Below are 23,798 nucleotides of genomic sequence, written 5' to 3' on the forward strand. Positions count from 1 at the left end.
ATTGAATATAACCATCACCAAAAATTACTTTCATTATAATTGTTATATTTTATTGAGTATTACAGCTTTATAATCCTTCAGAGCCTTAAAGATGATTCCCTAAAGCCTTGTGCACGTTATACCTTATGATGGAAGTAATTACAATATAACTTAAACAGTCAAATGAGATACAAAAGAATTCCAATTAAATATATCTTAAACTCTTCTATTTTAAGTATATAAAAAAATGTATACATCTTAATAAGACTAAAAATAATTGTACATATAAAAAAAACTGTTTAATTAAACAAAAAAAAAAACTAATGTGTGATCTTATCATAAAACTCTTATACTAACTAAAGCATATATTTTATAAATGATTAATATTCACAATAAGGTATTTTGTACTGTAAGGTTATGTTTTTAAAATATTTTTTGTAATTCGTGTTAAATTTATTACGAAAAAAAAAAACCTAAATTTTGATAATATCTTTGTACATTTGTAATGAGAATGGCAACATTATACGTATTAGAAACTAATTGATCAATCTGCCACTTTTAACTACAACAGCTTGTCCAACATATCAGTACCTATTATTTAAAAACTATACTGTGTCTTAAATGCACTTTGGGAGGGTACAGATGTCATAACGTTACTGCAAACTTGTAGAATCGTGAACATAAAATATAATATAATATTACTTTAATAACGTTAAAATAATTCCGTTATAATCCGTCAGCCACGGACGCATCGAGATTCTAGCTACACTATCGGTTATTAAAAAGCTGATTAAAACAACTACATCGGTCGAGGCGGCACTAAAGCCATAACTTATAAACTAATACAGATTACAGGGTGCGCATTATTTAAACTCGGTCGAAAACTATAATATAGATAAGCTTGTATTATGTTTTTTTCCAAAAATCTATCTTCTTGCAAATACGTTTCGAGTTCGTTTACAACTAAGTACGTGAATCAACGCACCCTGTAAATTATAACAATACAATTATGATTCTTGTGTATTTTATTGTTGTTTCAGTCTTTGGAAATCATGTGGTGGAATGTTTTGTAAACAATATTCAACTCAACAGCACAAATGAAAGCTGCTCGAAATAAAAAAAAAATACATAATTTTTAAAATGGTCTTTAAACTCTAAGTATATATGTATTAATTAGTATGACTTATTTCTATCCGGTTATATTCAGTCCTCAAATACACTATACATGTTTCAGGAAAGATGAAACACTTATCATATCAATGTCATGAATATATTTATATGGTTTCGTGATGGCAAGTAAAAAACAATAAGTACAACAAATAATAATACAGTTTTTTTTTGTTCTTTACTTGCCATAATAAAGTGTAGCAAAGATTTTTACACCAAATGATATCCTCCCGTAATTTGAAGATTAATAATAGCATCAAGTTTATGAACATCAAGATAAAAAAAAATTTAAATATCTCGATGCTTTTAAAGCCCAACTTATAATCGACAAGATCGTTTGAATGGCATTTGTAAAAGAAAATACGTGAAAATAAAATATGAGTGGAAAATAATACATGAAATAGCAAAGAATAAAATAATCACCCTGTGAGCCGAGTTTACTTTTTAGGCGCCCTGCTTTGCACCCGACCGAAAATGAGCTTTGCGTTCCAGCGATACTGTTGAGTGAATAAAGCAGCCAAGGCTAATGGGTCCACGTAATCGTCATCGGCTACCGCAGGGTTGGGTTCTAATCATGCTGTCTCCAGAGTCGCTTCCACCTTCGGAAGCGCAGCTTCGGGTACGACCGGCAACTGAGCGTCAGCGGCCGGCTGGTACTTTGACTCCATTGGGCCTGATGCCGGGTAGCTGAAATTTCAGTCGCACATGTCTAAATATGTCCATGGGGTAAATCAGTACAACATCGATAATACACACATGACAACATGTAACGCTTATCTCAACCACATAAAACAAGGCAATAGCAACAAAACCATAAAATTTAAAAAAAAAACTTTTACACTACGTAACATACTTAAATAGTTTCGAATATATGTAGTTTATAATGATAGCAAAACTTTAAAAGGTATTTAAACCGTCAACAGTTTGATGTAATATGTGAGTAGCATAAAAAAAAATTAACAATGTTATTAAAGAATGAAATAAATCTTACGCGTAAAGTATTTTTACGTTAGCACCGTCGCAACGCATTTTTGATTAGTTGATTGATTGGGAAACGATTAATTTAAGTAATCACTGATTACAAATATTGACACTTTGAGATTCGAGTTATAGACTGATTTGTATGAAAATATATCACTAGGCGGCAAAACTTGGCATTGGTTGACAATTTTATAAAGACATGTGTTCGCGTCTACAGTGCAGATATGAACTGATTGGCGCATTTCAAACCGCGCGGATCAATAATTGCATCTGTAACATGATACAGCCAAATCGTAGGTAGGCGGGCGGGCGGGGGTTATCCTCGCCAGCGTCGTCTTTATTTTGTCTACATAAAGCCTCATTCGGCTTGGCATTCGTATTTATGCGTTAGACGTAGCAACCCCAAGCTGCGAGCTAGGTTGCCTAGGTAGTCTGGGAGCCAACCGGCGCAAACTTAACGCGCGGATCAATAATTGCATAATTAAGAAGCTGCGAGATGTTTCGCTGTGGCGTAATAAAAAGCACGTTATGTCACGAGACAGTTTTTTTTTGTTCAAATACATTCGCCGGGTTTTTCCTGCGAAACAGCCATTTTTGAATATTAAAAACGCATCAGAGAACTCGTAAGAAAAGAAAATTATATGCTTTTACAAAACTGAATATTATGTTAATTAAATAAAAATAAGTTTACAAATAGCAATTTTACGAACGAACATCGAAAAACGAAAAATGAACAAGAATAAAATAATTTAACAAAATCACACTCGCAATAGCAACAGACATCGAAAAAGCCGTACACGAGCTAACGACATTAAAAAAAAAAAAAAATAAGAAGCACGAAAGAATAGACCATTTAGAAGCTATTTGCCTTGCAATACGTACATGGGTTTTTTTGATTTGGATTGCACCCCTCTTTTTTTTATGTGTTTTGTTTTTTTCAACTGCTCTAAATATGAGAGCTGTTTTTCCGGTGGGTTTTGTTTTCCAATAATTGATTCTGATGATTTGGGGCTACATTTTATATCCTTATCCGATTTAATCTGAACGCCTGATATCTTCACAATAGTTAGATCAGGCACATCTAATAGGTATTGCAAAGCAGATTGCCATGTTTTTTTTTTGCTTCCGTAACTAAAAAGAATTAAAGAATGTGATTAATTCTGGTATATTTGTAAACTAACTTTTCTAAAACTATATTGAAGTTACGTTCAGTAAAAAGGAGAATGCGGTACAACCTCTTTCGTAATTAAATTTTTAAAAAAACTTCTAATCAAAGAAATAAAGTTTTACGACATGAATTAAGGTACAATGTGAACATCCACCAAAGATGACCTCTTATTGAGATAATTAAATCAATCATTTTTTTTATTCTTTAGGTAGGTCTGTTAGGTGTATAATTCGGTTTCTCACGACTTCGTGCCGGAACTCTAAATCGCTTAGCAGCACGTCTGTGTCGGTAGGGTGGTAACTAGCTACTGCCGAAGCCTCCCACCCGACCACGCCAGAGAAAATTATAAATTTCCAAATAAGGTGAACGAACTCGGGACCTAAAACTTGAAACCACAGCGCTAACCGCTGCGCCGGCAAATTAAAGGGGAAGTTTGTCACCCAACTAATGACAGGCCTAAGAAGGTGGCGTGCCGTGTAGCGCACGCCTCTCTGGAGGATTTGGCAGCGATCAGGCCATTGATGATAGGACCCACCATGCACTGGGGGGTCAAAACCTTGGCGAGAGTGCGGTGAATACGCAAGTGAACCCCCGAGAGACACACAGAGTTTTTAGTGGGTGCAAGTCCGTTTCCCCCAACGGAGTGGTATGCGTCAGGCATTTTCTCTGTATTAAAAGAAAAAAAAAAAGGGATGTCGACAAAAGAATGACCGACGAAATGGTAAAATAATTGAAAATAAATGATTGAGCCGAATATTGAATAAAACAAACATTTCCCAAAAGCTATTCCCAATAGGTACTGAATATTTTCGGGGGCTCTTTTAAACCTTTGAAATACAATCCTAATGGTATTTTGGTTATATTTATAACAATAGGCAAAACAAACCTCTAAGACTACTAAGACTCTGAAACGAAATTATAGTCTATAACTTTGAAAGATAATCTCCAAATTATGCAAATCCGAGGGCAGTCTTTCACCCGGTAAGAGCAGGGTCTCTCTTTTTTGAGACCGCCAAAGGACAGTGATGATTGAATAGTTGGATCATTGGGCTATGCTGTTACAGGCACCGTTATATGCAGAAAACATGGAAATGTCGCAAAACGATATGCGCTCTAAATTATACGTCCGCTGAGATACTGACCCATCTATATTCACCAGAATATTTAAAAGTAAAAAAAAAGTTCTGTGTAACAAACTCCTTCTCACTTTTTACTGAACGATAATTAATCTAAACTTATAATAAAACTGTAACAGGTACTGAACCTAAAACTGTAATTTTTTTCATTCGTGTCTGTCTTTTTGCCTATTTGTCAGTATCTGTGCCGCGTATCACGCTGAAACTACTGAATGAATTAATTCAAATGAAACTGCACGATTTGAGTTCATACTACAAGGTAGGACATAGGATACTTTTTATCCCAAAGTTCAGCTCACTTCATTTGGGAGAGGTAATGAAAATGTTTCAGGATTTACCACCATAACTCTGACAAAAATTAACCGATTTAAATAATATTTTTGTATTGGATAGGTTATACTATCAGTTTACCGCATACCGTATTCTTGTAAAAAAACTCGAGTGTACTTTTTATAAAGAACTAGTAGTAGAACTGCAGCTCGAAAAATAACTATTTTGTTTAGGTATAGTCAGTGATGTAATACGAAATCGACTTCGGGTCAGCGCTCAACAACTTCCGAACTAAAAGGGCTTGAAAACGCAAAAACGGTATCAATATCGCATTAGTCTAACGCATAGACAAAAAGAAACCAACTAACTATATGTCCACTGTATTCGGCTGGATTTTAACGAGCGATCGAACGATTTGAAACAAAGTAAAGTAGAGTCACATATTAAATATTAAAACAATGGTTGTGATCTATTATTTTGTTATTCTATTTGTATGGCATGGTATGTTTAATTTATTTCAATTTTCCTCGAAAATACGTCGTTTACTATGGATAAAATCTCGGTCGCGATGAGAAGAATATTTTGATCCGCAAGAATGCCACCGTATTTGCTAATAATAGTTATTTCGACATTACAAACACTCTCAAATAGATGAAACCAAACCACGATATTCGAATTTCCCCCAGAAAATTCCGAAAGGTAACACATAAAATAGATTTATGTAAATTTATTTGGTGAATTGTTCCTAAAATCAGTACATTAAATTGTACAAGATTCTAGAATAATATATATATATATATATTTACATAGGCTGCATATTTGCAAGGTGATTTTATAGAACTCCTCCAGTCGAAGCTGCATACGTCGATAGATTGATGCAAGCTGATTGAAAAATTATCAGAAGTGCTATGGTGATATATGATTCAAATTGAAATGTTTTAAATTATTTAAATTTCTTTACATGTAGGGAGTTAACTCGGTACTCCCTTTTACGTAAATTTTTAATGAGTCCTTAATTTTTTAAACTAGCGATAACTTTTTTATTTAAGAAATTCTTTATTGATCAATATCTTTGTACAGAACCGTATATACATATCATTTACTTAAAGGATTAAGCACCTATTAAAATATACAAATTCTAATTTAAATGTTCGATTAGAATGAATAAAAAAGTATTTTACTACTATATATAAATATCTTTGGTGATATTTGAAATAAAATTAATGCTGAGATATAAATTTAACCCACTTCGTTTCTGCCAGCGATTTTAAGCGTTTGAAAACACGAAAGCTGCTATTGTGAATTAACTATGATACATATACTTCCTCGCCTATGTTCCTATGCCTATGTTACTTCCTAATAGTTTAGCTTTCTTTTGGTGAAGAAATGGTTAAAATCGGTCCGGTACTTTCAGGGGATATTCGGTACAACAGGGGATATTCGGTACAAACAAACAAAATTTTTTTTCTTTTTATATTATCAGTATAGAGTATAGATAATTGAGGGACTAGAAAATGAGGTAGATGTTATACACAGGTGCTAAGCCTCACGTGAAACCACAGCCTTCAGACCTTCAGATGTCACGTGTATTAAATTTTTGCTTGTGACGAAAAAAGGGCACTTTCCCTTTATTTTACAATCATACAATATGTAAGGCTTCGAGAAAAAAGTTTGCTTCTCGATTTCACAATGCGACACCTGTAAAGTTTAGCTTCAGAACTTCAGATGTCACGTGTATTTGATTTTTGCTTGTGACGAAAAAAAGGGCACTTTCCCTTTATTTCACAATCAAGCAAAACGTAAAGCTTCGAGAAAAAAGTTTACTTCTCGATTTCACAATGCGACACGTGAAAAATTTAGCTTCAGACCTTCAGATGTCACGTGTATTTGATTTTTGCTTGTGAAGAAAAAAAGGGCACTTTCCCTTTATTTCACAATCAAACAAAACGTAAGGCTTCGAGAAAAAAGTTTGCTTCTCGATTTCACAATGCGACACGTGAAAAATTTAGCTTCAGACCTTCAGATGTCACGTGTATTGGATTTTTGCTTATGACGAAAAAAGGGCACTTTCCCTTTATTTCACAATCATAGAAAATGTAAGGCTTCGAGGAAAAGTTTGCTTCTCGATTTCACAATGCAACACGTGAAAAATTTAGCAATTGCTAAATCGGAAAGTTTTCAAGCAAACGAATCATAATAAGTGCGGAACGTGAAAACTTTGCTGCGCGTTGATAAAACATTGGTCCGGGAAAATAAGAATTAAATTACACTGACCCGACAATGACGACTTCTAGAAAAGAAAAATGTTTAACAAAGGAAGCCGACTTCAGAAATAAATTTTATACCAACTATAACGTATAAAATTTATTTCTGAAGAATATATGTTTGCATAAATCAAGCTAGAATTCTTCGAGCTACAACTAGCTTCCAATCGCGAGATAATATAAACTACTCTCTTCTACTAACTTTTATAGAAAATGTGGGTGTAGACCGAACTCCAATATACTGAATACGTAATATGCGTAAGCTTTTCGAGTGCATATGTTATGTTATGTGATTGCGTGCAAAATGCATATTTATGCAATAACATTACAATAGCGGTTGATTTGCTGCAATTTTTTTTGACGTAAGGTCTTTGTCTGTCGCACTTATCATCATATGTACATGAAATTTAAATGGGATCATTTCGGAATAAACCCCTTCCAATAAAAAAATATTTAAAAAAACGTTTGTTATTATAACAGAGTCATGCCCAAAATATGGAAAAATAAATTCAGAATAAACAGCCTCCTCCCTTTTGAAGTCGGTTAAAAACGACAAAATGGCCGTACATAAATGATTTTTTTGCAATATACTGGTTACATTATCGTGGAATGAACTTTAGTTTTTAAAGTAATAGAGTTCTGTAGAAAAGGATAACGAGTACGTACTTAATAACAATTGACTTAAACATCTCTTCTCTTAATAGTGATTATTTCCCTCACGATAGAGTCGGCTTTAAAACCCTACCTCCAACAAGTTTAAGGAGGACAGTAAACTGTTTTTATTTTTTACTAGATTCTGCCCGCAACTTTGTCTGCGTGGACTTTAGAATTGGGTCTAAAGCTTCGCTCGTTAACAATTTCAAATTTTCCCTCGGGAACTACTTAAGAAATCGGGATAAAAGGTAGCCTATGTTCTTTTCCATGTAAAAGGCTACATGCACGTTATATTTTATCCAAATCCGTTAAGCCGTTTTTGCGTGATTGAGTAACAAACATCTACACTTTCACATTTATAATTAGTAGTATTGTAGAGATTAAGGAGATAAAGTTGTTCTTATTCACATGAATTTCTTATTTCTTTTAAATTCCATATACTCACAAAAAGAACGACTTCTGGAATGAATGTTGCAAGCTTGAATTGTGATTATTTGAATTATTACTAGCTTCCAGTCGTGAATAAATATGCAATTACTACTGACTTTGATAGATAATGTGGATATACCACGATATACCTACGGAACACAACTGCGTAACCCTTTCTAGTTTACAGGCATGATGTTATTTTGCAATGCAATTAAGCAACAAACGCGGTAAATTTGCTGTAAATTTTTAAAGAGTTTCGCGGTCCGTCTCGGAAACTCTTCAACATATCCACTTATATGAAATTTGAATGGGACCATCTCGGAATAAAAACTTTTTGAATAAGCAAAACATATTTAACATATTGTAACCTGATCCTTTTTGAAGTTGGGTTAAAAACTGACGTCTGTAATGAATTGAAATCACAATTACACGCGTATGTGTGAGCATATGTAATTTAAAAGTGTGTCAATTATCGTTTTAATCGTTTTAATATAATCTAGGACCTACTGTTGCTATGCGACACCTCTTTTATATAATCGCAGCTGATGTTATGGTTGCCACTGAGAATTTTTCAAACGTTTTTATTTAGGCCCATTTCAGACGATCTTTGTATTTTCAAAAAAAGTGATGAAAAACTTTTTTGGTTTTTCGATAACAGTTATAATAAACCAACAGGTTGTTGTTGGGTGGTTATGGCAACAGGGATCATCATCAGCATGTCTACCCATTACCGGCCTACTACAGGGTCATGGGCAGTGGCGTGCATAGAGGGTATGCACAGGGTGTGCAGATGACTTAAAATTTAGAAAATCCCCAGTACGAGTTATAAATACTTAAGGGTAGGCTTTTTAAAACTCTTACACTCACAGTGCATATCCTTAACGTTTTATATAACTCGCCCTGGAGATTTTCTTTATTTTATATCATCTGCATACCCTGTACATACCCTCTATGCACGCCACTGGTCATGGGTCTCCAATGAGAAGGAGTTAAGATCGTATTCCACTACCCTGGCCCAGTGCGGTTTGGTGGACATGGTGATAACAGTGACTCTTATTTTATAAGAAGGAAAAATTGTAGACAATAGAAATAAAAATTTAGTGACCAAAATTATTTTTCAGTTCGCAATGCAATTTATCCTTCTATATTTTAATATCTCGAACCTGCATATAGGTACGAGATATTAAGATGAGCATGGTAAAGCAGCTACCCTAAGCGTTTAAATTCTTTTTTTAATAGTAATAATTATCGGACCAAGCTACAGATGGTAAATGAACAACCAACGCCATAAACAAAGCAACATTTCGCAATGCATGCCAGCAACGCGACCTACAATTTGCCACACTGGGTCTATCAACCTGAGACGTAGATGTTAGAAATACGGTATTTCTTAATTTCCCTTTGAGAAGGCTGCAGAACAATATATATCCAATAAAAATGTATTATAAAAAAACTTTCATGATACGATTTTCGCAACTTTAGAAAAAAAAGCCAAGCTTTCCTTCGATTTATAAAAGAATCAGATTTAATTTGTATGATTAAGATTATGATTATCTTTTGTCGTAGTTTATAGATTTTTATTTTTAAAATTGTTTAAAAATATATACGTACTTATATTAAAACATTTAAAACACAAGATATAATTCTAATTGTTAATATTGAACGGTTAGGTTAGCCACCATACGATAAGTTTTAAAACAAGAGTTACTTTAATAATAACTTACAATCCTTTAATTATATAAAATATTATATTTAATTAACTATGCTAAAGATAATTTATAATTGTACTTACTTGTCAACATCCCTCAAGTCGGCATTTGCATCCGAACGCCATTTATTCCCAACCATATTTTGTACACTGTAACATAGAACATAAAAGAAGCTATTTAAACGGATGAATGTAATATTTTTTAACAGTATGACATAGACTTAAAGAAACATATTTTCAGAATGCATTGGTGGATTAGTGGTTAGCATGTTTCACTACGGATCAAGAGGCCCTGTATTGGAATCCCAGGTTGGACAAAAAATTGTTAGGTTAGCTCGGAGAGTTAAGTCGTCGGTCTCGGTTATTTTCACAACTTGTGACAATGTTTGGTAAAGCCGACAAACATTGCCATCATCTCACTACCGTGTAATTCTTATGTACGCATCAAAAGTGCCACCTGTGGGCCTACTTGAATAAAGATATTTTTGACTTTGACTTTGACTTTTGACATTTCAGTCCATTTGAGCACCATGTTTAGTCTATGCTCTAAAACCATATCTCCCATGCCAGAGGAGGGCCTATCAGTGGGGCGGTGGGAGGCTGTGGATTAATATTTTTCAAATCGAAGTAATTGATCATAAAATAAATTGCACACCAAAAAAAAATGTTCCGTTAATATAAATAATCAAAATCATCATATCAACCCATTACCGGCAGGGGTCAGTGGCGTGCATTGGGTTTCTTACCAGGGTATGCATACAGCAGGAAAATTGTGTAAAATGGAAAAAATCCTCCTCTTATAAGGGCTATTTTTCAATTTTAGGGTATGCAGTGCTTTTGTGCGTGTATCAAGTGCACGCCACTGGCAGGGGGTACAATGAGAAGTGGTTAAGGCCGCAGTCCAGCACGCTGGCCCAGTGTATACTCCACACAGCTTTGAGAACATTATGTAGAACTTTCAAGCATGCAGGTTTCCTCACGATGTTTTCCTTCACCGTTGATGCAAGTGATATTTTAATTACTCAAAACGCACATAAATTAGAAAAGTTAGAGGTGCGTGCTGGGATTCGAACTTGGTCCCGCGAAATTAAAGTCGAGCTCATACCCACTGGGCTATCACCGCTTTTATATGTTCATGTATTACAAGAAGATTATAAATCCGTAAGTAGCATGTTCACCTGTAAAGCTAGGATATAAAAAACGCCTAAGTCGCGGGTAACAGTCAGCAGATGTCGTTAAAATGACTACTTAATTACTAAATTATCAGTTACAGTTTTGTAAAAAGCTTTGTATGAAATAATTATGAAAACGTGCATTAACATAAAAGGGGGATTTCTCTAGCTAATCAAAGTTACTCACACGTGCCTCATTTGGTCTCCTTGAGCACTTAGCTGTGCAAGATAGGCGGCCTGCTTACGATGGTGGTACATGTGGACACGAAGACACGAAGGGTTGCGCATACGTTTCTGGCAGATGTCACACTGGAGGGTTCCTTCCCTGGTGTCGTGTTTGTCCCGAATATGTACTTTCAGATTGTATCGATTCGCGAAAAATCGGTGGCAAGACGGACATTTAACCCCGCCAGTTTTGCAGTTCCATCCTTTGTATAGAAAAATAATATTAAGCCAAAAAAACATATGGAAGGAAAACCACTTTTTCATTTAGCACTCTCCTTCGCGAATCGTACATTGTAAAGGAAGCTCAACTTACCAGACTCTTTCGCTGAATCTGCCGAAACCAGGTTATGCAGCATATCGTTGTCAAAGTCGATCATTAATTCACTGTAAATTCGTAAAAACAAAAGAAATAAAACAAGAAAAAATAACAAAGCAAAAAGGTGCCGCGTAAATATTAAAAAATTAAAAGGAGTTTTAATAAAAATAACATAAATTCAGGTGAGTGTCACTACATCAAAAACTAAATCAATTAAGTTGTTAATTATTATGTAAAAATAAGGAAAAGTAAAATAACAACTATAAGGAATGGTTGTAACTTGAAAATGACATACCCGTCAGAGGCGTATTCCGTATTTTCTGCAAGCGAAGGGCTATTATCGCTAACAGGCCGTGGCTTTTTCTTGATGTTGTAACTGTTTTTATTTGTGGTGTTCTTCAATAACCTTTCGAAACAACAAAATACATCACAATTCCACTACAACAACCTTCAAAAACAACAAAATACTATTCATAATATTTAAAAATTACAAACGTTTTCTGACCCTTCTTAGTCCGAATCTAAAAGCAATCTAATTGGCATTCGAAATTTAATGTGCACGTCCCCCGGTCGCAAATCAATATTGCCTGGGTAACGTCGACGAAGCCAGACATGGCCCTCCCCCGCTTGCGACATACACCTACAGGTAGCTACCTGCACCACCGTCTGCTTGTAAATTAAACTTTCGTTGCCCAATAACAGTGACCTATGCGCAAACTCTTTGTGGGCGGGATAAGGCGTACTTTTTACTTTATCTGCCTGATAATATGATATTTCTCTGTGGCATATGTCACCGTAGAATTTTGTTTTCCATATATTGCGCTACAAAGTGGCCCAGAACACTATATCTAAGTATGTATTGTCGTAGTATATTTATTAATTTATTTAAAGGCAAGACCAGGTGGAACGATAAACGCAGACGGTTCAGTCTTTTCCGAGGTAAAAAGTAAAATAGATTACCGTTAATTCTGTATATTAGTAAAAACACACAAGCAGATGGACAAAAAAAATTTGGGGTTTTGCCATCGTCAAAAATTGGTTCACATTTGAAGGAGTCAATTAAAAATTTTAAAAACCCTCAATTTCAAATATATTAAGTACATTATTTTACTAGGCAAGCCTAACTTTTTGGAATTGCCCAACTTGGAATTGAACTTGGAATAGTGTATAGTATTCTACTAGTAATAGCCCTACACATAGTATAAGTACGTATAGTATAAGTATAGTATAGTAATAACCCTTTAACTTGATTCCCATATAGAGGGAGTTTTGAAAAAATATGTAATCCGCCATTTTAACGCCCCGTTTTTGCGCCGGGTGTTAGACGAAAGCTGGTAAAGTATAATATAATATATACATATATATACACCTAACTTTCTCTTGCAAATCAGGGATAGACATTTTGCACAGACGATTAACCAATTTGTTTGAATTGGCTCAATTACGACATATTAGTAGGCTACTCGTAAGTCTTCTTGCACTTCTTGAATAGGATGACAACGAGAGCTTAATTAATATGCTATCAACCAGACATCATATGGCGTCACTCGTCACCATCACTAACTCCTCCAGCGAATCAATGACAATGGTATGTACACACTTCTGCCAACTTGAAATAAGAATTTTTTTTTTCGCAATATTCGGGTAAGCTATCTAACATTGTCGTTATTCCTATCGTCACGATACAAGCAAAAGTAGGTAGCAGTTCCAATGTCTCTTAATATGTATATAATGAAATTTGTATAAAATAATTCGAATTGTTTACATATTAAATACTACTAGCTGTCGCAATTCTTCCGTGTTTGTTTTGTATTTAAATCATCCAGTAGAACAGTTTATTAAAAAGACGTGTGGCATTCAATTTAGGTGTAGTTCTACTGATGTTTTTAGGTTGTGTATTCTTGTGAAGAAAAATCCGGTGTAGGTTTTAAAAAGAACTTTTTCAATTCACTTAATAGAAAGAATAAAAAATCTAAAATAACTATTTTGTTTATATAAATAAATATTTCGGCTTACGCCATAATTTTCTTAAACTCGCGATTACTTCTAAATTAACTTCAAGATTGGAATAAATTAAAAAAAATTACTTCTATAATAACCTTGATGACAAAACTATTTATTTGAATAAGAATACTCTGATTATGTAGTACATAATTTTATGTATTATCAATAGTTTTCTCTTCCTCTTTATAATGATAGCACATAAAATCTAAAAACTTGCTCTGAACTTAATCCTATCTAATGTAGAAAAACAATGAGATATAAATTGACAGACCTAAAATAAACTACACTACTCAGGACAACTCATTCTAGTTTAGTTTAGAAATGGTTCCTACAGCCTAATTACCATCTGTTCATTAAAAATTTAGGATTATATATTATATTATGCTCTATCATACAGACAACCTAAATCACTTGAAGCAGTTTCAGCCAGAATTTGAGTTTGGGATGTTTGAACAAATAAGCTGAATCCAAATTGTCTGTTTGGTACAATTGATTGTGATGTGTTACAAGTAATAAAATGTAGATCGATATTCTAGCAGCAGTCCTATAAGGGGGTGACCAATGGTAAAAATGCAAGTTGACATCCAGCCAAAACCTTAGCACTTAACCGCTATGGTTGAACTGCAGGTTCAAATAGATATCAATGAGTTTAGAGCTGTAGCATCTGAAGCTGTGAGAAAGCACATTATGGAACCGCATGTCAACTTTAAGCGAACTTTACAGTTTTCGCATTTATCCCAACTGCAACTCAATCTACAAGTTATCATATCAATTGCAATAAATACGGATAACTTAACAATAAAACTAACCGTTTCAAGGGGCTCCTGGCTGCTTCATCTTTAGGGACTAGTGAGCTTGCGGATTCTTGTGGGGCTTCAGGGGCGACGGTTTCTTCGCCTGATGGGACCCATTCAGGCAAACTGTCACCAATAGGCTCAGGTGGCATAGGAGCATTTGTAGAATCTTCTTCCACTGGGGCAGGGGGTGACTCACTTCTCTGATAATAAAAAATTTAAAATTGGTTATAATGTCACAATTGATTTTACACACACACTCGAACATAAAGTCATGCCAGTTAATAACTGTTTTATTAAATTATTCAGAAAATTTTAACTAACCTCTCTACCGCCAGTAAGCCCTTTAACTTGCAGCAGTTCAGCTGTATGAAGGAATGCAGACAGCTCTTGCTGCCTTACGTGAACTTCTCCACGATACATAAATTGCAATAGCTGTCGTAACTCCTGGTGAGCCACATCCTTTAGAATCACTATTGGATGCTCGCAAGGGTTCATCTAACAAATAAATAAATAAAAGTCACAAAGTACTAGATACAAATAAAATTATAAAAGAGTATATCTGTATATCTAATTAATTTAATGGCAAATTTTGTTAACTACCAGTTAGTTAGCCTAACAATCATTCTACATCTTTATCATGAGACCCATAGATAATAAAAATAGAACCACTAATAACATCAAGGAGAACTATGAGAGACATTTAGTTATAAGTGTATCTAAGCAGTAATATCAACAGCATGTTATAGACTTTTTGACTGATTTTTGCACTTTTAAATTGGTTAAAGACTGATGTGGTTACATATACTGCATTTTTATGCCACTTTTTTAAGAAATAATTAATTTATCAATTTATCGTTTCATCCACCCACACATTGGATAGATACACACAAATATTTCTGTGGTGGGCCCACCCGTAATTTTTATGATAAAAGACATGGATAAGAGTAAGATAGTGTGATACCATTTGCTTTCCCTACCCAAGGTGCTCAAGCAAACAGCTTGTGAATAATTTAATAAAAAGTTTCAGAATTCCATTATGTGTTGAATCACAGCTTTGCTTATTTCTCTTTAAACTTATCACATTTAATAAATTATCAAACATCATATCCATATAAGGGGATCACATAATTATTATTACAGGGTGCTGGAGCCCCCACGGGTAGTAAATATGACAAATGTGTACTACTATGCATGATTTCATAATAATATATAAGTGAAAATCTATGTTTGTGTTTATACGCGCATTGATTTAGTAGGTTGTCAATATATGTGAAAATTGAGGTGTTCAGAACAATACAAAAGCACTTGACACATTTTATGAACTTTCTTATAATAATTAAGTCTCTGCATATTGTTCTATGGATGTACATGTTCTATGGATTACTTTGCCTGATCAAATAGCAACCACAAGTAAAACAAGGATGTTGTAGATTCTGCTCACATTGTTATGGTGGAGAAAATGCTTGGGCCCTTACTAATAAAAGTTGATTAATAATATTGGCAATATGGGCTGGTTTTACAGCTAACAGTTTTACCAATCATTTGTTTAAAGTACTGAATAAAATAAATATGGTTTCTTTCTTTTATTCATATTTCCTACCCTTTTTCACATTAAATTAATAAATAAATGATATTTATTGTTTATACAATAATTCGCATTTGACAGTGGTTTTCATTGATTTAATATGTTACTGTATTTATAAGCATTAACTGATGGTTTCATTTATCACCTAATTCAGTGTAACTTAGTTTAATATTGGGGCTAATTTTGTACCTTTCCACTGGTTGATTTGGTTTAGTTCAGCGATTTACACACAACCAAATTGGCATAATGATGGTGCATAATCAATAATCAATACATATTTGAAGTAAAAATGAAATTCTAATGCAGTTTATTATGCTGCATAAAATTAGTTCATTTAAGGGTAATTGTATATATTTTTATAACAAATTACCAGATGAAATCCTTGACATGTCACTCAATAAGTTCAAAATTTATATAAAACGTAAGCTTATAGAAAAATCCTATTGTAATATTGCTCTAACTTCATAGCTCAACATTAACTAGACTGTAAGATGGTGATTACAAAAAAAACCTGGCTTAGTTTGCTGTGGGCTCCTCTAAGACCAGGGTGCGTTTGGAACCCTCCTAGCTTTAGTTTTAAGTTAACAAATGCAGTTACCAGCATCTCTAACATTATACTTATAGTGTAACATGTTAAATGTATGAACGCTTCATAAGTGCATGTGATAAGGACTACATGAATAAAACATTTTTGAATTTGAATTTGCACCTTGTCAGTGGAAGGACAGTATCAAACACGAAATAGGTCAACATAACTTAATGATAATTATCAATTTATATTTTGTGGGTAAGCCAAAGCAAAAAAAAAATAACATTTTCAAAATGATATTAATTCATTCAATTAATGCACATTTCCACAGGAATATTATTCGACTAAAACAGCCGAAGCCCTAAACCCAACAACATGGTTGGCTGTTTAATTACAATTCATTCTAGACAAGGCTTAACTTTTCTTTGATGTTGCTTGGCTAGTAGTGATACTAAAGCATTTCAAACTTTCCTTCCTTCCAAATTACCCTTCCACTAACCACCTCTGGACTAATCTTACAGAAATTATGTTATCTGGAGTGACTTCAGAACAACTTCCTTTTAAATAAATTTCAAGCCTTTAAATGAATTTAAGGATGAACATGCAAGTTATGATAGTTCTGAAGGGAAATTTTTCAAGAAACTTGTCTAATTTTCCCTGATATTAATATAATTAATAAAATATACATGTACTTATGTAATTTGGTTTTTTTGTGCATTAAAGTAGTTTGACTGCATCTTTTTTAATTCAAAATTTTACACTTGTAATGTTGTATAAAGTTGTGTTTCGATTTGGTTGCCTGCATAAAACTTAAAGCTTATATAAAACCATTTTATCACACTTGCTCATAACCAGAGCCTTATAACATCAATATAAGGCTCATTATCAAAGATATTAGGCATGCATGTTTTATTTGAATATTACTGTATTTGTGATTTATTTAAGATGACCCGATTAAGTTTTGTTTGTACCTCGGAGCAAGTTATATGTATGAAGTTGGACCACTTTTAATTTATTGTAATACAGTTTTTTTTTTAACCATCCAAGTGAATTATTACAGATTATGCTGCTTAAATAGTAGGCATTTCCTTAAATAAATGAATATTTTTACCTTCTCAATCATTACAAATGAACGTTGAATTTTATCAAATTATAGTTATATTTTTAACATGTTTTTAAAATGAAGCAACTGAGCAACCTACAAGACTTTCATACTACCGAATGGCCAGTTATTTTCTGAGAACATTGTCCTTCTAAGTGTGATGAAAATTGTTGTATGAAAGTGTATGGTACATTACTTGTTACACTCTCAGATTTCTTAGCGCTTTTGCTTTTAGGTCAAGCGCCTCAAACCACCACAATTGTAAAATGCAATGTTACCAAACTAGATGCATAAACTACTATTATGTGAAACTTCAGTCAAGTGAATTATTTCCTATTATTTATAATATTATTGTTTATTTTTGGAATAGTTAGATATAACTACATAGTGACTAACTAAATCCCTGATAAATATTTTAATCAAATAAAAACCACTCCATGTAACTAAATGTTTCTAATTTAAATGTATTCAGAGAAAGGATTAAACTGTTAATTATAAAGTTTATTTCTATTCTTGTCCTAAACTGAAAAACAGAAATGATCTGAATGATGATAGTTAAGTTATGCTGAGGAGTACTTGGTTGGAGTGTTTGTGTAATTAAGTAGGACATCATCAACCTCTGACTATGAACATCTCAGGATACAAGACCTCATAATTTGTAGTTGAACATGATTAGCAATAAAGCAACAAGGCATAAGTTATTTATATCATAGGCCTGTAAAGTTTACCCTGATTGACACCAAGTCACAGCAGTAAATTTGAGCATGGATAGTCATGTAATGTATGCATTTTACTACAACTTCCTAGTTTCTAAACTTTGGTAAGTAAACATAGTTATTAAAATAAAGATAGATTACCATGACATTAACAATTTGTTAGGCTTTTGTAAGTAATACAGGATAATAATAATAATGTCTGGGAAATGTTTTCCAATTCAGAAAATAATGTGATAATCATTGTTTTATCAACTTTTTAGTAAATGTACTTCTACTATTATTTCAAAACCACTTTATCAACAGATTTGAGATCCTTTGGCATTAAGATTATGTATCTTACATAGAAACAACAAACTATTGCTTTGTGCTAATTAACACAATAAACAAAATTTATATCATTTATTAAATAATAGAATATAACTAGCTAATGATTCAATATGCCATACCATTTATAATCTATGTTTACAAAAGAAAGCAAGACTATGTACCCAAACCACTTCAAACTGATATGTAGGCAAACATTAAAACAATTTACATCAAAACAAGTATTGATTTATATGGAAAATGACTGCCTTTTGTAATATACAACATACATGTTGTTTATACATACATACATATATGTGAGTATTGAGGAAAATATTTAAAACTGACAAAGGCAATTTGTATGAGTCATACCTTAAACAGCTCCTTGAAATAGGGACTGCAGACGGAGAGAATGAGCTTGTGAGCATGTACATACTGACCACCAGCCGCTAGTGTCACGTCTACCAGATCCTCTCCTTCCAACAAAGCTTGAAAAGACTGGGACAAGTTCGCGTGGAAATCATTCCAACGCAATGAAAACTGCTCAGGCATTGCCATCGCCGCCTGAAACACGCCAGCCGTAAATCAGGGCTGACGACGCCCGCTATATGCGATACGAATAACTGTACGCTCAACTTTCAGTCTTACTACGCGTCTCCACAGTCCACATACACAATAAAAAAACCACTTACTGAAAACAATTCACAAATAAATAAATGTATGTATACTAATAACTGCCTACGTATGCATCTATCTACACGAACACACAACCTGTCTGAGAAAAATACATGTTAGCGAGAATAATTCATGTAAACTATGAAATAAATAGCAACTTCAAAGTTCTGACTGGCATGGCAATCAATACGGAAAAGTTCCGTATCAAAATGTCGATTCTCGCGTCTCGCATGCGCTACAGAATGGAATAATTGTAATTTGGATTGTATTAGAAAATACAAAAATTTCTTTATTTATTCTATGTAATATATTTTGTAAGAAATAATGCGTAAAATTAATTTACTATTAATTTTAAATTACAATTTTTTTTAAATTCCGGATTACGCTAATAATTATTTAAACATCATAAACAATCCCTTGCTTTTTATGAATCACTATTATAAAACAGCAACACTAGAAGTCAAAAATACACAAGGTTAACTTGTCAAAGTTTGACTTTTGACACTTGACAAGGTGCCAGTGATGTATGCCGTCGTGTAAACCGATTATTCAAGGTTCCTTTTTTTTGCGTTTATTTATGTTTTATTAAACGGAACATCTACCTGACCATGAAAATACATCGTTCGTGATAAAAACGACCGCACTTAAAACAAACGTGTCAGGCAGTTAACGTTTGTGTTGTTCAGTGTCGTCGGAACCGATCATGTGAGTTTAACACTCCAACTCAACATACTACTTACTTATTTAATACAAATCGTCATGTCTGGGCATACTTCACAAGAGGAGGCAGAAGCTGACAGAGTGGTCATGGTGAAGAAGATCCTGAGTGCAGCATTTTATGCGTCAGCTTCGTTCATGATAACGGTAGTGAATAAAACCGTATTAACGTCTTACGCATTCCCTTCCTATCAAGTTTTAGGCTTAGGCCAAATGGTGGCCACAATTACGGTGCTGTGGTGTGGAAGATCATTCAATGTGGTAAAGTTTCCGACATTAGACAGCGGCGTTGCTCGCCGTATTTGGCCCCTACCATTGATCTACATGGGAAACATGGCCACAGGCCTTGGTGGTACAAAAGAACTTAGTCTTCCAATGTTTACTGCACTCAGACGCTTTAGCATACTGATGACTATGATTGGTGAAAGATTTGTGCTTGGAATAAAAGCATCTTGGCCTGTCCAGGTCAGTGTATTGGCAATGGTTGGAGGAGCACTACTCGCAGCTGCTGATGATGTCACATTCTCATGGTCAGGTTATACACTGGTATTATTAAATGACGGCTTCACAGCAGCTAATGGAGTTTATATGAAGAAGAAATTGGATTCTAAGGAGCTTGGCAAGTATGGGCTAATGTATTACAATGCATTGTTTATGATCATTCCAGCCGGGATAGTCGCTTGGTGTACAGGTGATCTGGAACGCTCTGCTGCCTACCCAAATTGGTCTGACATGCTATTTTTTACTCAGTTTTTAATGTCATGTGTTATGGGTTTTGTATTATCCTATAGTGTAATGCTATGTACACAACACAATAGTGCATTAACAACAACTATTATAGGCTGTCTAAAAAATATTTTTGTTACTTATTTGGGTATGATTATTGGTGGAGATTATGTGTATTCATGGCTCAACTTTGTAGGGTTAAATATAAGTGTACTTGCCAGTTTGGGATACACTTATGTTACATTTAAAAGAAAACCAGCTTCATACCTGCTGCTTAATGAAGCAAATAGTAAAGTTGATACTGTATAGCAATTCTTAAAGAAATATTCAACCAAAACTCTACACCAGTTGTATGGTAAAAGCGGTTGTTGCCAAAGAAATGATTTAAATATTGCCTGGTATCACCATGTTACTGTAAGTAATGTGATGTGTAATAAAAAAAATCCAATTGTATTTTGTTATACTGTTTGTTGTAGCATTTATACAAGTTTGCTTGAACCAACTACATTTAAATTGTGGTCTACAAAGATATTGAAAGTTTAGTGTAACATTTTAAAGTTAAAATATCTTTTTTATACATATTTAGACTCTAAAATGCATAAGTACATGAATATATAGGAATTGACAGAAGCTGAATGTAAAACAACACCAAACACTTTTTATATTGAGTATATTTACATTTATAATGTATAAGAACAACAAAATAAGAATTGGAGCATTTTTTAACAAACATTAATTAATTATTCATAAGGTGTTCACTATGATGTAAGGTATCAAAATGTTGGCTATTTTGTAGCGTTTAATTGAAATTGTCTATAATTCAACTTGATTATTTATCGTTGATAAATCAGCCATGAGGGCTGATTTTTCAATGATAATTAATATAACAGTCAAAATTATATGAGCGAGACTAAAAAACTTAAAAAACAAATAACAGGTGCATTGTTTAGTTGTTAATTTTTTTTCCGTGCAAATTTAAAATAACAACTACGTAATTTTGTCAAGTTCTGAATTATTTACATGAAAGATCTAAAAGTGCACTTAAGTTAGCGCTGTGAGCAAAGCATCTTTCATTACTGAAAATGCGAAATACGACCAAAGCACATCATCTGCATGGATGAAAAAGGAAAATGTAGACTGTAGTAACTGTATTAATCAACGTGTGCTTGGCTACTGATTACGTCATTCGTGATTTTAGTAATAACTGAAAAATTCAATATTTTCCTTCTTAGTGCTGTATTGTTGTACGCTTGATGTAAGATTTACACGTTCCCAATCGTGAAGTCCTTTCCAGAATCGAAGCACTGTAACAACATACTAACTGAACAACCTGAATGTAGATCATGTTAGAGTCCATGTTAAATTCTGTAATACTGTTTTATATTTAGAAAAGCAATTGCTATAAAAGTGTGGACAAACTTGAGCGTTAAAACCAGGTAAATGAATTTAATTTTAATCTGACGTTACAGAGTATCGATAGTCGAAATCGACCTTCGATTAGGAAAGCAAAAAACTTATAATAAGTGAATAGTTTTACCCAGAGATTTATTTAGGTATGTTACTATCATTTATTCGTTCTATTCTTCGATCCGATTCGATCGAATGTGCGTTTTAAAGATCGCGATCGAATGTGGTAGGTATTATAGAGTTAGCGGTATCAAGAGGTTATTTTTTACTGACGGTCATGAATTAAGTTACTATTAATTACATTTTATAAATGTGTTTGGTTAAAAGCAGAACTTAGCTACGGACTGAGTGGTTCGATTGGACAATCATCAGGTTTAGTTCGAGATTTTAGTTCCAATTTCCAAACCAGTTTCCATATTCCAATAGAAGTACGATGGTAATTCTAGTAATACGTAAACTTGGTGGGTAGGTTTGGTTACCAACTAATCGTAGATTTTTAATCTATTATCAACGCCTTGTATTGTCGATATCTTTGATGTTTATTGTACAAGTTGTTTTTGATTAAAAAATAGTTAGGTAGGAACATGCCTTATAATTTTTTTGGTACAAAAAATTCAGAAATAGATAAAACATATCGAACATTATTTTCATTAACACCATTGTAAAAAAAACATTACAAAACGAGAAAAAAGTAGTTACATAAATTTACATATAGAAGCTTATGCCTAGAAAAATTTGAAAATTATACTTGGTTTGTCATTTGTGAAGATATTCAATCTATATCCTCTGGTATCTAAACTTACTGACTTTGTTGAGACTTCGTTTCATACGCTCATTCTTTGTGTTTCCTATTTACAACATGTGCCCGAAGCATGATTCCCAGAATTCAGACGACCAGATCACGATTGACAATAGGTACATCGGTAGGTGTTAATATAACTAGAAACACATCATATCGTGTTCGACAGCAAAGACAATGTCCCCGAAGTCCGTCTAGCTTAATTTCTATGCACGACCTAGTCGGAACACATAGACTAATCGCAGCTCATAACCTCACAGAAGACCAATTTTTATCCTTTCATAGGCATGTGAGGAATAAACTAATGATATTTTTTGTCCACTAGTAATAGGGAAGTTAAGATTACGCAATGTATGCATAGTTAACTTATTAATTATTTATATACTATCTCGAATGCATTTTATTAATTTCCGGATTAATTATTTATTAATTTGTAAAAACATGTGTTAAAAAATCTCTGGGTAAAAGACGACAATATTTAAGCACTGTTGGCTACCATGCACCACTAGACGGCGCTAGTGACGTACATATATGTATAATAATTACTATCACTGAATATTATAAATTTAAGTGATAATTATACAATTTGTGATATGAAATCCATGGATGCATTTCTTTATAATTAATGTGCACATATAGGGGATTTTCAAAACACGAATTATCAATAATTTCTTCTAATTAAGGTTGTACAATTCAGCTTCCTCAATAATTGCGAGTGACGGCATCTAGTGCGGCTAAAAACGGTAGCCTTGATAATCTATGTTAAATAAATAATATAATAATGTTTGGTTTAATCTAGACTGCACATTTGTTTGATCAGACAATCCTCAGGTCACACTAGAGATATAGGCTGAAATCTATAGAGTGTACTTGGGTTTTGCTCGTATTCAAAAGAGAGAGTAAGACACATAAGCTTGAATCGTTTAAACTGTTTCTTATTAAGACTGAAGTAAGGCTAAGCACTCTTTA

General features: G+C 33.5%; 2 protein-coding genes across 5 annotated transcripts; one reads left to right on the forward strand and one right to left on the reverse strand.

Annotated features, from left to right (window-relative positions):
- Positions 1 to 447: 447 nt before the first annotated feature.
- LOC120636638 (protein tramtrack, beta isoform-like) lies at positions 448 to 19,363 on the reverse strand. 4 transcript variants are annotated; one of them, XM_039908201.1, is made up of 9 exons: positions 19,248 to 19,363; positions 18,878 to 19,069; positions 14,592 to 14,765; positions 14,283 to 14,470; positions 11,765 to 11,875; positions 11,467 to 11,537; positions 11,116 to 11,356; positions 9,841 to 9,906; positions 448 to 1,833 (listed from the first exon to the last, which is right to left on the reverse strand). In XM_039908201.1, the coding sequence occupies exons 2-9, from the start codon at positions 19,061 to 19,063 to the stop codon at positions 1,719 to 1,721; spliced, it is 1,152 nt and encodes a 383-aa protein (XP_039764135.1). In that variant the 5' UTR covers positions 19,064 to 19,069; positions 19,248 to 19,363; the 3' UTR covers positions 448 to 1,718. The 4 variants fall into 4 exon arrangements, with proteins under 4 accessions (XP_039764135.1, XP_039764133.1, XP_039764132.1 ...); XM_039908199.1 differs by having other exon boundaries at positions 19,198 to 19,363; XM_039908198.1 differs by having other exon boundaries at positions 18,878 to 19,096; positions 19,198 to 19,363.
- Positions 19,364 to 19,715: 352 nt separating this feature from the next.
- Positions 19,716 to 22,620, forward strand: LOC120636679 (UDP-sugar transporter UST74c). The gene has a single exon (XM_039908247.1). It carries the CDS (start codon positions 19,940 to 19,942, stop codon positions 20,930 to 20,932), a length of 993 nt encoding a protein of 330 aa, XP_039764181.1. The 5' UTR covers positions 19,716 to 19,939; the 3' UTR covers positions 20,933 to 22,620.
- Positions 22,621 to 23,798: the final 1,178 nt, after the last annotated feature.

The sequence above is a fragment of the Pararge aegeria genome, chromosome Z, assembly GCF_905163445.1.
Source record: "Pararge aegeria chromosome Z, ilParAegt1.1, whole genome shotgun sequence".
In the NCBI taxonomy this organism is placed as follows: Eukaryota; Metazoa; Arthropoda; class Insecta; order Lepidoptera; family Nymphalidae; genus Pararge; species Pararge aegeria.

Coding starts and splice junctions, on each gene's coding strand:
- LOC120636638 (XM_039908201.1), bottom strand. CDS start 19,063: ATGGCAATGCCTGAGCAGTTTTCATTGCGTTGGAATGATTTCCACGCG. Junction 14,471..14,591: donor GGCTTACTGGCGGTAGAGAG/GTTAGTTAAAAT, acceptor TTTTATTATCAG/AGAAGTGAGTCACCCCCTGC. Junction 9,907..11,115: donor GGAGACCAAATGAGGCACGT/GTGAGTAACTTT, acceptor TCTATGTTACAG/TGTACAAAATATGGTTGGGA.
- LOC120636679 (XM_039908247.1), top strand. CDS start 19,940: ATGTCTGGGCATACTTCACAAGAGGAGGCAGAAGCTGACAGAGTGGTC.